Source organism: Ovis canadensis, chromosome 10 (genome assembly GCF_042477335.2).
Source record: "Ovis canadensis isolate MfBH-ARS-UI-01 breed Bighorn chromosome 10, ARS-UI_OviCan_v2, whole genome shotgun sequence".
Lineage (NCBI taxonomy): Eukaryota > Metazoa > Chordata > Mammalia > Artiodactyla > Bovidae > Ovis > Ovis canadensis.
In genome coordinates, this window is record NC_091254.1 from 40,111,030 (window position 1) to 40,125,140 (window position 14,111).

Consider the following 14,111-nt stretch of genomic DNA (forward strand, 5'->3'; position numbering starts at 1 on the left):
CTCTGTCTCTTTAAACTCCTCTTTTTGCCACTCGTCATAAAGTCCAGTTGTCCAGCAACAGCTAGAAATATTTATATTCTTCAGTATCTTCCTGAAATTTAGTATGGCTGGATGTCATCAATTTTATAACTTTGTAATGTGCCACCAATTTTCATGTCTAATACTGAATGACAGAAAAGTATGGTGAAGAGATAAGATGAAGAATGATATAATACCATATAGGTAAAGAGGGTATTACTGATTTACCTCAAAATCAAATATGCATCCAGTAGGTCTATATTGTTGTTTAAGATTTTAACTGATTTGACAGACAAATAGATGCCACCAAAAATAAGTTAGGAAAAAAAAATTTAGGGATGTCTTTCACTAATTTGCTTTGTAAATTTTAGACTCCCTATTAAATATAAGGTAGTCAACACAGCATATCTTATCACTAAATTAAAGTGGGGATAGAGAAATTCTAGAAATAGCAACAGCAAACTGAATGAAATATGACAGGTCTAAGTTTGAATCTTGGTGGAACCATTCACCTCTCTTAAGCAAGTTACTTAATCTCAAGTAGGTAGCAATATGAAGTAACCGTATCTCAGTTCCTTCATCTGTGTTCACTGGGAATAACAATACCTGGTGGGTAATTCAGATTAAATAATATTGAGAAAGGCTGTAGCATCAGAGATGATACAGAGTGGTGACGATGACTACCAGCTTCACGCCTGCTGTCAAGTACCCACGTTGGGCTCCAGCAGGACTGACAGTTCCTTAGGTCTTATTCATTCCTCTATCCTTAGAGCCAAGCATGGTGCTTGGTTCACAGTTAGTGCTTAATTAATGTTTTTGAACATACATAAACACACAAGGTACTGCTAGGAGAAGGGGTATGGTTGGATGAGAGTAAGACATAGTTTTTCTAGTCAGTTTTTAACTACTAGTTTGACCAAAAAGTTGTATCTTCAGAATCTACTTTTTCGTTATTCTAGGATGCTAATGTAAGGGCATTTACGTTTTCTTTGTAGGTAGTAGTCAGAGAATAATTTAGAGGGATCTGAGTTATCTTCATGATTTTTAACCTATTATAGATATGAGTGAAGACTCATTTATACATGAAGAGTCTTACTTCTTATCATCAACCACCAAAAGCTGATCTCTACCCTAGCCTAAATTATCAAACCCTTCCGTAGTTTTGAACCCTTAGTGAAGTCTTGCCAAGAATAAGTGCAGATGGGCACAGTGAAAATAAACCTGAAATTGAAGAATTATTACTCCTGGTCATGAAGTTTATGAATCTGGTTGCACCCAAAACACAGAATATTGAAGAATTCCACATTTTTTGCTGTTCCATATAGCCTTTTAAAAGATCTGTAACAACTGTTTGAGGGTCACATACTAAATACTGATATATATTCTCATTATTTCTGAAGGCCTCCAGCTGCTACAGTGGTAGAGTACTAACAGAAAGGGATAACCTATTTGTTTATAAGTGGGCAATGATCTTTGAAGCCCTGCTCACTGCAGAGATTACCTTTTTCTATGTGTTTCCATATTACCTTCAAGGCACAGTCCAAGGACTTTCTGTTTCATTTGATTCATGCTTGACTAACACAGAGGATCAAGCTCTATATTAAGCTTAAGAAACTTTAATATTTATTCCCCTGACACACGGTGATCAAACATTTTCAATGTGTGTGTGCTCAGTCACTCAGTTGTGTCTGACTCTTTGTGACCCCATGGACTGTAGCCCACCAGTCTCCTCTGTCCATGGGATTCTCCAGGCAAGAATACTGGAGTGGGTTGCCACTTCCTCCTCCAGGGGATCTTCCCGACCCTGAGATTGAACCCATGTTCCTTTCTTTCTATGTGTATATCACCATATTAGATATTTTATCATTCTCCTGGAAAATTTTTGGCTTTGGAGATAAGGTGGACAAATAAATATATGTTAAACAGAAATTTCAGAAATTAAAATACTTGGACTTGTTGTGCTTTAAAAACTTCAGGTTCTGTCCTGCAGTATAAATGGCTGATGGCAGACTTCTTTCTCCTGATTACATCTACCCTAACCTTCCAACTCTTCCTCTGGGGCAGAAAGTCAAACTAGCCTGTCCTACATGGGAAGTACGAGCCCTACTGAATTATGTCATAACCTTCAGTGCCTGCAAGGACACTAACAACCTGTCCTGCCTTTCAATGATGTGAAAAGAAAGTGGAAGTGTTACTCACTCAGTCGTGTGTGACTCTGCGACCTGATGGCCTATAGCCCGCCAGGTTCCTCTGTCCTTGGAATTCTCTAGGCAAGGATACTGGAGTGGGTTGCCATCCCCTTCTCTAGGGATCTTCCCGACGAGGGAATGAACCTATATCTCCTGCATTGCAGGCAGATTCTTTACCATCTGAGCCACCAGAGAAGCCCTCCCATGATCTGATCGCAGACAACTCACCCTTCCTGGGCCATCCAACTCTGTCACTCTTCCCCTCTGCTCTTTAGACAGTTCCTTTATTTTTCTGTCTTACATGACTTCTGCTCAGTCATCCAGAAGAGTCTTTTTTATACCCCTCTCCCCTCTTCTTTCCCTTTGTTTCATTTGAAACAAACCTCATTCCTTGGTAATAGTGTCGGAACATAATTTTATCAAAGAAAAGATATATATACCTACATTGCTAAGTCATGTCCGACTTTTAGTGACTCCATGGACTGCAGCCCACCAGGCTCCTCCATCCACGGGATTTTCCAGGCAAGAGTACTGGAGTGGGGTGCCATTGCCTTCTCTTATATAAAGCATAATAAAGACCAAAGGGAAGGGAACTAAAGTTATGAGCACTTTTTGTGCATGGCACTGTATTATCTCAGTTAACCAACCAAATCATCCCTATTATCCTTTCAGTTCAGTTCAGTTCAGTCCAGTCACTCAGTCGTGTCCGACTCTTTGTGACCCCATGAATCGCAGCACACCAGGCCTCCCTGTCCATCACCATCTCCCGGAGTTCACTCAGACTCATGTCCATCGAGTCTGTGATGCCATCCAACCATCTCATCCTCGGTCATCCCCTTCTCCTCCTGCCCCCAATCCCTCCCAGCATCAGAGTCTTTTCCAATGAATCAGCTCTTCGCATGAGGTGGCCAAAGTACTGGAGTTTCAGCTTTAGCATCATTCCTTCCAAAGAAATCCCAGGGCTGATCTCCTTCAGAATGGACTGGTTGGATCTCCTTGCAGTCCAAGGGACTCTCAAGAGTCTTCTCCAACACCACAGTTCAAAAGCATCACTTCTTCGGCGCTTAGCTTTCTTCACAGTCCAATCCTCACATCCATACATGACCACTGGAAAAACCATAGCCTTGACTAGACGGACCTTTGTTGGCAAAGTAATGTCTCTGCTTTTCAACATGCTATCTAGGTTGGTCATAACTTTTCTTCCAAGGAGTAAGAGTCTTTTATTTTTATTATTATTTTTTAAACACTTGAACATTAAATTTATTTTTTAAATTAATATGAAGTTCTTTTTAGTTATATAAAATCTGTAATTCCTGATATAATTCTCTGAAATTTCAAAGAAAATATCACTTATATGTTTATATACAATTCTTGGTTCAAATATGTTGCCAACGTGCCAAAAAAAAAAATTAGTCACTTTACCATTTATTCACAGGCCCATTTGTTCATAAAACATTTCTTAGTTCAGTTGATAGTACTACACACAGATCGTTCCAAGCCAAAACTGTGGAGGGCATTCTCTCTTCACCCCTTTTTCTGCCACACTACCTACGACTAATCAGTCCTGCTGCCTTCTTGGTATCTATCTCAGCTTCTTGAAGAGAATCCCCTATCCTAGGGATCTCCCACTGCTGGGCATACACACCGAGGAAACCAGAATTGAAAGAGACACATGTACCCCAGTGTTCATCGCAGCACTGTTTATAATAGCCAGGACATGGAAACAACCTAGATGTCCATCAGCAGATGAATGGATAAGAAAGCTGTGGTACATATACACAATGGAGTACTACTCAGCCATTAAAAAGAATTCATTTGAATCAGTTCTGATGAGATGGATGAAACTGGAGCCAATTATACAGAGTGAAGTAAGCCAGAAAGAAAAACACCAATACAGTATACTAACACATATATATGGAATTTAGGAAGATGGCAATGACGACCCTGTATGCAAGACAGGAAAAAAGACACAGATGTGTATAACGGACTTTTGGACTCAGAGGGAGAGGGAGAGGGTGGGATGATTTGGGAGAATGGGAATTCTAACAGGTATACTATCATGTAAGAATTGAATCGCCAGTCCATGTCTGACATAGGGTGCAGCATGCTTGGGGCTGGTGCATGGGGATGACCCAGAGAGATGTTGTGGGGAGGGAGGTGGGAGGGGGGGTCATGTTTGGGAACGCATGTAAGAATTAAAGATTTTAAAATTAAAAAAAAAAAAGAGTCTTTTAATTTCATGGCTGCAGTCACCATCTTCAGTGATTTTGGAGCACAAAAAAATAAAGTCTGACACTGTTTCCACTGTTTCCTCATCTATCTCCCAGGAAGTGATGGGACCAGATGCCATGATCTTCGTTTTCTGAATGTTGAGCTTTAAGCCAACTTTTTCACTCTCTACTTTCACTTTCACCAAGAGGCTTTTCCTCTTCACTTTCTGCCATAAGGGTGGTGTCATCTGCATATTTAAGTGGGTATAATTATCTCCGTTTTACATCTGAGAAAGATCACACTCTCCGAAATAGAGGAATCACTGTTTACACTGTGCTGTGTCTAACTTCAGAAGTTTATTTGCAAAAGTTTGTTTGCAAAAGTAATCAGAAGTATCTTTTAGAATCTTCAGAAACCTTTGTGTTTCCCATACACCAGGCTCTTGTTTAAGAATCCTCATCTTTCTCAAAGTAAACATACATTGTCCGTAGGCATCAGCAATCAAGAGAAACAGGACGGCAATAGCCTATTCAGTAGCACTACATTTTGGTCTTAATTACAATGCTTGCATTAAGTGCTTTTACTATTTTTTTTTTCCCACTACAAATATATACTGCTGAAGATATATTACAGTTTAAATAGGCTTTTGAGTAGGCTTTCAAGGCAACTCATAATTTACGAAGTATGTCCCAAGTTCTAAACAATTTATTTATCAATTAACTTGTTGTACAACCTATTTAACCTCCTAAAAATTATGATTAAATGTTTGACAATGGAGTTTTGAACAGGTAGGTTGAATATACTGAATTTGGAACTTGAATAGGTTACTAAAGGATATGAGTCCAATTTAATTACTTCATTGAATATATTTTACATTCAGGGTAGATTTAAAGCAAAAATATTCCAAGTAAAATGTGTCCTTTTATACTATTTAATATCTGAACAAACTCAAAAATTCTGTAACAGTTTATTCATCATTTGCCCAACAGCAGGAAGCAGAGAAACAGCTTTTTTAGAAACTTGCAATTTAGACAAGTGACTTTACTGGTGGTGTGTCTAAAATAATACTTTTAAATTTCAAGTAATGAGGTATGTAGCTAATTTGCATTTTAAAGCAATTATTATTAATGTCATACTAAATATATTGACTGAAACTAATAATGAGTTCAATGACTTTGGGTCTAGAAGGCTTGAAAGATAAAGAACAGATATTTATTTTAATCTATATTTTATTTTTGTGAACAAATTTTCAATGACACAAATTTTAATGTATTTTCTACTTCATAAACTCCTTGAGATGGGAGTGAGGAAATCACAATTCCTCGGGCCATTAGGTTAAACACTTAGTAAGCTATTAGACTGTGATACTTCTATTAATAACAGTACAACTTGAGATGCAGTGGCTAAATGAGTTCCCATAAAAGCAACCCTATAGATTTCTTCTTTCAGTGTAGTAGCCAGAGGTCACATGTGACTACTGAGTACTTAAAACATGGTGAGTTCAAGCTGAATATGCTATAAGTAGAAAATACATCTGGATTTCAAAGAATACCAAAAAAAGTGAAATATCTTATTTACAATTTTTATATTGGTTACATGTTGAAATTACAACATTTTGGATCTACTGGGCTAACAAATATATTTATTAAACTAATCTCACCTTTTTACTCTTACTCTTCTTACTTCTTGTTTCTTTTTACTCTTAAATGTGGCTACCAGAAAATTTAAATTATATACATAGGCAGCTTGCATTGCATTTCTGCTGTTCAGCACAGCTATAGACAATTCTAAAAGGGCATGTGTAGGATAAACAAGGATAGCATTTCTGCTGTACCCCTGCAGAGAGTCAAATTTGTACTCCATTTCTCTAGAATAAGAAATAAATTTAGGGGTGAATTATAATTTATTATTTGATAAAATGTTTAGTTTATCAGGGATAGCAAAGTGTTAATTTAAATCAAGCTGTTGATAATAAGTATTTTTATAAATTCATACTTAAATTCTTAGAAAACCAATTTTAGACTTGATTATACAAAAGCCATTGAATATCATTTTATATATCTCAAAATACTATAATATGTATAATATACTGTCATATAATTCTTAAACCAACCGACTTGATAATGGTTTTTTTCAGAAATGGTTCCTGACTTGTTTTTAATCCCAAGATGCCCTAAAAAGGTGTCTTATGCCCCCCAGGGTGATGGCTCACTAAAGCAATAACTGTTTCTTGCTTTTTGTTTTCTTGTTGGTCTATTTTTGAGCTCAGATAAAATATTTTACATTTATTATAAAGGACACCAGATGTCTGACATCTTGACTGGTGAATTTTTGGGTTTCTGTGTTTAGTTTTGACCTGTGGCTGAGACTACTGCTATAGTTCTCTCTATATGCGTGACTGTAATTCAGAAAAGCCTTTAACTCTTTATATGAGCATCTAGTATTTTCTTACACCTGGAGAGAATTAATAAGTTATTACAACCCATAAACTAAAGGTGTTTTGTTCTGATTGGTTTATAGGTAAACAGACATGTATAAATCTAATATTCCCTCCAAATTAACAGAAAGTTTTTTAAAAATAGAACTCTAAAAGTCTTAGAGTTAAAAAAATTCATAAATGGCTAGCTCAGAAATATTTTTATAAAAGGATCCAAATTTACACAGTTAAGGTGAATTTTTGAACAAATCAGACAAACAACTTTGGTCTAAAGAAGTTTTATGTCTTTTCCTTTAGTTTATAATTACAGACTTTGTTTTTTAAAATAAGATTTGAGTTTGTTTCCTTAAAGACTAAGCTAAACTTTAATTTCTTATGTTGGTTTAGGATTATGAAAAATATAAAACAGGCATCCAGTTAAACTGAATCATAATTCTGACAAACTTTTTTCATAACAGTAATTATTTATAGTACATTACCTACCATTAATTTACAAGTTACCTAAAACACACATACTACATGTTTGTGATGAGTTCAATTTGCTTGAGGAAACTCTCCAAACCAAACTGTTTTTTCAGGCAGTGGGGAAAAAACCCTTGTCAGTTGGAGATGCATTCCCTACTTTGTCAATGTGTTTCTGAGGCAAATCAGCATCATGCAACAGAGCAGTCTGAAGCATATTTTGCTAAGAGGAGATAGCATTATTGATTGTATTGATTCAGAGATTTACTCCACAGTCATGTATAGTTTTAAAAATATCTGGCCATCTGACTCCAGTAATTGCTCTCAACTAGACTAGATTGGAGAGGTCAAAACCAAGGCAAAGAAATTTTGTTAAGATCTTTTGCAATAATATAGATGAGAAAGAACAGGAACCTGAACTAAGGAAGTGCCAGAGTTAATAGAGAACGGAGATAGACTGTGGATGATAGAACCTATCACATATGATGTCAGACTGGATGTAAGGGGCTGATAAAATGGAAAAAATATCTAGGTTAGGTAACTGGGTGTGATAAATGCAGATTATTTAGATAAGTAATCAGTAGGAAACACCCCTGCACATTTATGAGGGAGATGAGAAGTTTATTTTTGGAAATGCTATTTATAGTACTATGAGGTGTTCAGGTAGAAAAATACAGAAAGACACAGAAATAAGCAAATATATTAATATCTTAGAAATACAGGTTAGGAGCCCAAGAGAAACGTCTGCAATGAAGAGAGAAGCTGGCAGTCATTAGTTTAGAACTGAATGATATAGTCCAGATAACATACCTAGGAAAATCCTGGGGAACAGAAATACTGAGAAAAAGAAAACTGAGCATGAGACATGGCAGGACAGTTAGAATGACAGGAGGGAAATCAGCAGAGGATATTGTCAGAGGAGCCATGAGATGGAGAAACTTCAAGTAGGAGGAGGTGAGCAATGGTGCCACATGCTTCAGATACACCATGGAGCTCTGCCCTGGTGACCTTCACAGAGACAATTCAGTAAAGCAGTGGGGATGGAACCTGCATCAAGCAGGATAAAGACTGAATGTGGTGGTAGAGACCAGCACAGTGCAGAGCCAGAGAGTAGAGGCTGTGCCTCTAGCACCTTTGACTATGCAGGGGGAGACATGGGAAGTCACTAAAGAGTGGGTGGGGGCTGGGAGGAGGCATGTATGTATGTGCGTAAGTATGAAAGTATGTGTACATGTAAACTGCGTGCTTAGTTGCTCAGTTGTGTCCAACTCTTTTATGACCCCATGGACTGTAGCCCGCCAGGCTCCTCTGTCCATGGGATTCTCCAGGCAAGAATACTGGAGTGGGTTGCCATTTCCTACCACAGGGGATTTTCCTGACCCAGGTATCGAACTCCTGTCTCCTGTGTCTCCTGCATTGCAGGCAGATTCTTAGCCTGCTGAGTCATGTGTAAGTATGCATTTAAAAAATTGGAGAGATTTGAATTTATTTATGTCTTAGGAGAAAGACAAAGTAACAGAAAGTAGTCTTCAAAAACATTAAGAAAACTGTTTTTAAAATATACAACTTCAGAAGCAAGACTGGGAGGGCTGGGAAGAACGCCAGCTGGTGACAATCAGTGAAAAAGGAAACACTGGATATTAAGGACACAATCTAGGAGTCTGGTTCCTTTTGTAAATGGTTTAGGTTTAAGAAGCTCAATCTATCTTTCTAACCCAATTTTGCAAATAAGGCCACTCATTAACAAAAAGGAATCAGGTTTTGCTAGAGTTTGGCATCTTTCATTTCTACTTCAGTGGTCTCTAATCTCTGCTTAAAACTAATAAGTATATTTGATTTTTATTTAATTTTCTTATATTAAATACTCTAAGATATTAAAGGCAAACTGTAACTTAATGAAGGCACTCACAATTCGAACGAGCCAGGATAAGGTGGATGTTGCCGTAGAATAATGTGTGTTGTAATGGTAGGGAGGACTCTGATCATCTTCCCAGGTCTCGTAGCGCTCTGCATAAAACACAGCTCTCTTTGGGTTCAAAGCACCGATCGGCTGTAAAAAGGGAAAAAGAAGCACTGTGTTTAATACAGTTATATTAGATATTCAACATTATAACTCTTTACTTGAAAGTATTTACTGTGAATTCATTTTAACGATAGACTATGTGTTATTTTGCATTATATTTTTACCAAATTTGATTTTGATATTGACATTTGATTTTGATAATCACTACATTTGCTAAAATTCACTCAAGAAATGATTTATGTATGCAGGGTTTCTAGGTTTTATTGAAAGTTTCCATAAACTAGATTGTCAGAGATGAGCCAGTTTAACCTGTTAAGGCAAAACCAGTATTTTGGTGTTATTTTGCCTACCTAACCACAGCCATAACGAATATTTAGCTTGATCACAGGAAATCTAGTGAGAAAGTGAAGAGGCAGTTGACCATGTGACCATCACATTAGAGAAATCTTGTCTTAATAGCCAGTTACCCAGAGTGTGAAAGACAGTAGTCACACATATGGAAACTCTGTTGGAATTTTAGCCCCGTTGTTATTATACAGATGTAGCAAGTATTCTTTTTATTAAATTCAACTGGAAATCTGAGGCTGATGGAAATAATCCAGACAATTCAGATTCCCTGGAAAGCACTGTGTTAAGGCCATTAAGTCTTGTCCTAGCAACACTACTACACTACTGATTACGAAATTAATCCCTACAGTGGAACACATCGTAAAATGCTCAGGATACTATATACGTGTGTATATACATATATATTTCTTCAACAAAGTATATGTTAGTTGGATCATTGTCTCAAACTTCCCAGGACACCATTTATCAAGATTTTCTAACATATATTACTCACGATTTCAAATAGCAAACTGCCTTAGCTTAGGTTTTTGTCTGATTTTGACTTAATGGAAAATGGAATCCATTCATATAAAACCTAATAGCTACACTGCTTTGGTTTAGGTTGCATACTGTAAGAAACAAAAGCTTCTCTAGAAAGCAAAAGATGAATAATATGTAAAATATATAATTCCTTTATTTCAAAATGTAATCTTACTAGTTAGCTATGAAGTTCCCCCCCAGGGCTTAATTTTAACAAGAGAAGTAGTAGAAAATTAGTGTTTCAATGGAAGACAAATAATGTTACACAAGAGAGAAAGATAAATTGCTTGTAAGCTTTTTCTTTGGGTCCCAGGGGACTAATTCAAACAATACAATGATGTCAGCATTTAAAAAGTCTTTTAGAATTTTCATAATAAACTCTTATTTGCAAGGATTCTTATCCTGAATATTAAAACAATTTATAAATTATGTTCTTTTCCCTTAAACTTCATTATGACTTAACAAAGACTAAATAATTTAATGTTTTCAAAACTTTGTCTTAAATATATTTTTCAAATATTCTAAGGCTTAAACCTTATTCTCTGCTAAATGTTACTGTCTCTCAAAAATTTTCACTTGCATACAGAAAGCAACGTAATTTCATTAAATTTCAGCAAAATATTAATATTTAACATAAATATATAATTTTTTGGTAAAAGGGTAATTACTACAATAAAATTAATGTTGAGTTCTATTACAAATTAAAATAGTAAGTTGTTCATTTAAACTGGCCTATATATATATATTTTTTTTTTTTGCCTATATATTTTATGGTATTCTCAGGTGGCACAGTGCTAAAGAATCTGCTTGCCAAAGCAGGAGACACGGGCTCAACTCTCAGATCGGGATGATCCCCTGGAGGGGGAAATGGGAAACAACTCCAGTATTTTGCCTGAAAAATTCCACGGACAGAGGAGCCTGGCAGGCCACAGTCCATGGGGTAGCAAAGAATTGGATATGACTGAGCATGCATGCACATATTTTATACTTTTTAGATGTACAGATAAGTTTTTCTAACTCAATATTATAAATTATAATATTACTTTTTTCAGAGTATTTAAATGCTGAGTACTTTATTCTTTCTTGAATAGGCTTATAGATCTTTCATATGCGTAAAATGTCTATACAATCTCTCAGGATTGACCTTACCTGACACTGTTCTACAAGGCCTCACAAAACCAAAACCCCCAAAAGGGCCTCATGGCCCTTCTTCTAATCTTTTCCAGGCTTCCCTCAACTACTTGAAAGTAGAAAAAAATAAATCTGTACTCTTTTTATTTTATTCAGGTTCCATCAAAGTCATTTTATTGGAGTGTTTTACAGAATACTATGTTGTAGGAAACAGCTGCCCTGTATTAAAGCTTATATATGCCTCCATGAGTAATTTCTTAAAATACATGTCTACTGTTGAATTTTCATCTGATGCATTTAGAAATACATTTTATAAAACAAGTATAAATAGTTTGGCTTGTACTTATTATTTTTCTTCAATCAAGAAACAATACTTTATTTAAAGGGAAAATGCTTCAAAATATCTGTTCAGGAAATGAGAGTTTCATCACAGATGACATATCTTCTTATGAGATCCAAATAGATCTATCTATCTATCTATCTCTATCCATCTATTTGGCCTACGTACCAAACTATCTACCTACTTACTTACCTACCTATCATCAATCAATTATTCATCTCCCTGTAACTACCTACTCAGTCACTCACTTGTCTGACTCTCTGTGACCGCACAGACTGTAGCCCGCAAATCTCCTCTTTCCATGGAAATTTCCAGGCAAGAATACTGGAGCAGGTTGCCATTTCCTCCTCCAGGAGCCCGACCCAGGGATTGAACCTACATCCCCAGTGTCTCCTACATCGGCAGGTGGATTCTTTACCACTGCACCACCTGGGAAGCCCATTTACCACCTACTTAACCCATGTATACAGTGATAAGGCTGTAAATTTGTTACCCTTCTAAAATGTGAGCAACTAATGCAATGTTAATACCAGTTGGATTTAGTAAATAAATAAGATAGAATTATGAGTTAAAAAAAAACACCTAAAACTACACTTAATGAAATTTACACATTATTTTGCAATCTTTTTCAATTTTCATCATAACTACCATAGCAACAATCAGTTTTATTTTCTCTCAAACAGTACGCATTTAGGTATAGCCACCTCTGTGCTCTTTAGGAATTCACACATAAAATTTATAACTGAAAGTTTACAGCTTGCTACTAGATTTGTTATTTTGTCCTTGTGAGTTTGTACATCACAAGTTGATGCTTAACATATTGCAGAAAATTATGATAATAACAATGAAAATTTAAAAATAATTTTACCTCTACGCTCTTTATTATAATAATTCAAACTCTAACACTTCTATAAAGCCTGTATAGCTTGCAAAAAGCACTATTTTCAATATAAAATTGATGGAAATTATATGCATAACATTATCATGTCTAATCCTAGAGCAGGATTTTCTCTGCTCTATCACTTAATTTACCTGTTTTGAATACTGAGAGAGAGATTTGTTTCAGCAATAGTATCATAAAAAGCTTTGTTTTCTGATAAACTGTGATTTTTATTGTATGGGACAAAATTCCTGACAGATGCTTATGGAGATTTACATGATCTTAGTTTTCTGAATGTTGAACTTTAAGCCAACTTTTTCACTCTCTTCTTTCACTCTCATCAACAGGCTTTTTAGTTCCTCTTCACTTTCTGCCATAACGGTGGTATCATCTGCATATATGAGGTGATTGATATTTCTCTCAGCAATCTTGATTCCAGCTTGTGCTTCTTCCAGCCCAGCATTTCTCATGATGTACTCTGCATAGAAGTTAAATAAGCAGGGTGACAAAATACAGCCTTGATGTACTCCTTTTCCTATTTGGATCCAGTCTGTTGTTCCATGTCCAGTTCTAACTGTTGCTTCCTGACCTGCATACAGGTTTCTCAAGAGACAGATCAGATGGTCTGGTATTCCCATCTCTTTCAGAATTTTCCACAGTTTCTTGTAATCCACACAGTCAAAGGCTTTGGCATAGTCAATAAAGCAGAAATAGATGTTTTTCTGGAACTCTCTTGCTTTTTCGATGCTCCAGCAGATGTTGGCAATTTGATCTCTGGTTCCTCTGCCTTTTCTAAAACCAGCTTGAACATTGCTGAAGCCTGGCTTGGAGAATTTTGAGCATTACTTTACTAGAGTGTGAGATGAATGCAATTGTGCAGTAGTTTGAGCATTCTTTGGCATTGCCTTTCTTTGGGATTGGAATGAAAACTGACCTTTTCCAGTCCTGTGGCCACTGCTGAGTTTCCCAAATTTGCTGGAATATTGAGTGCAACAATTTCACAGCATCATCTTTTCATAGGATTTGAAATAGCTCAACTGGAATTCCATCACCTCCACTTGCTTTGTTCATAGTGATGCTTTCTAAGGCCCACTTGACTTCACATTCCAGGATGTCTGGCTCTAGATGAGTGATCACACCATAATGATTATCTGGATCGTGAAGCTCTTTTTTGTACAGTTCTTCTGTGTATTCTTGCCACCTCTTCTTAATATCTTCTGCCTTTGTTAGGTCCATACCATTTCTGTCCTTTATCGAGCCCATCTTTGCATGAAATGTTCCCTTGGTATCTCTAATTTTCTTGAAGAGATCTCTAGTCTTTCCCATTCTGTTGTTTTCCTCTATTTCTTTGCATTGATCTCTGAGGAAGGCTTTTTTATCTCTCCTTGCTATCTTTGGAACTCTGCTTTCAGATGGGAATGTCTTTCCTTTTCTCCTTTACTTTTCGCTTCTCTTCTTTTCATAGCTATTTGTAAGGCCTCCTCAGACAGCTATTTTGCTTTTTTGCATTTCTTTTCCATGGGGATGGTCTTGATCCCTGTCTTCTTTACAAT

At 36.4% G+C, this 14,111-nt stretch overlaps 1 protein-coding gene across 5 annotated transcripts in view; it reads right to left on the reverse strand.

Moving 5' to 3' along the window:
- NBEA (neurobeachin) overlaps positions 1-14,111 on the reverse strand; it is a 669,183-nt gene that overhangs the window by 76,671 nt on the left and 578,401 nt on the right. For all 5 annotated transcript variants that reach the window (XM_069601566.1, XM_069601568.1, XM_069601567.1 and 2 more), the window contains exon 45: positions 9,227-9,367. In XM_069601566.1, the coding sequence (XP_069457667.1) occupies positions 9,227-9,367 (141 nt within the window). The remainder of the gene's footprint in view (positions 1-9,226; positions 9,368-14,111) is intronic.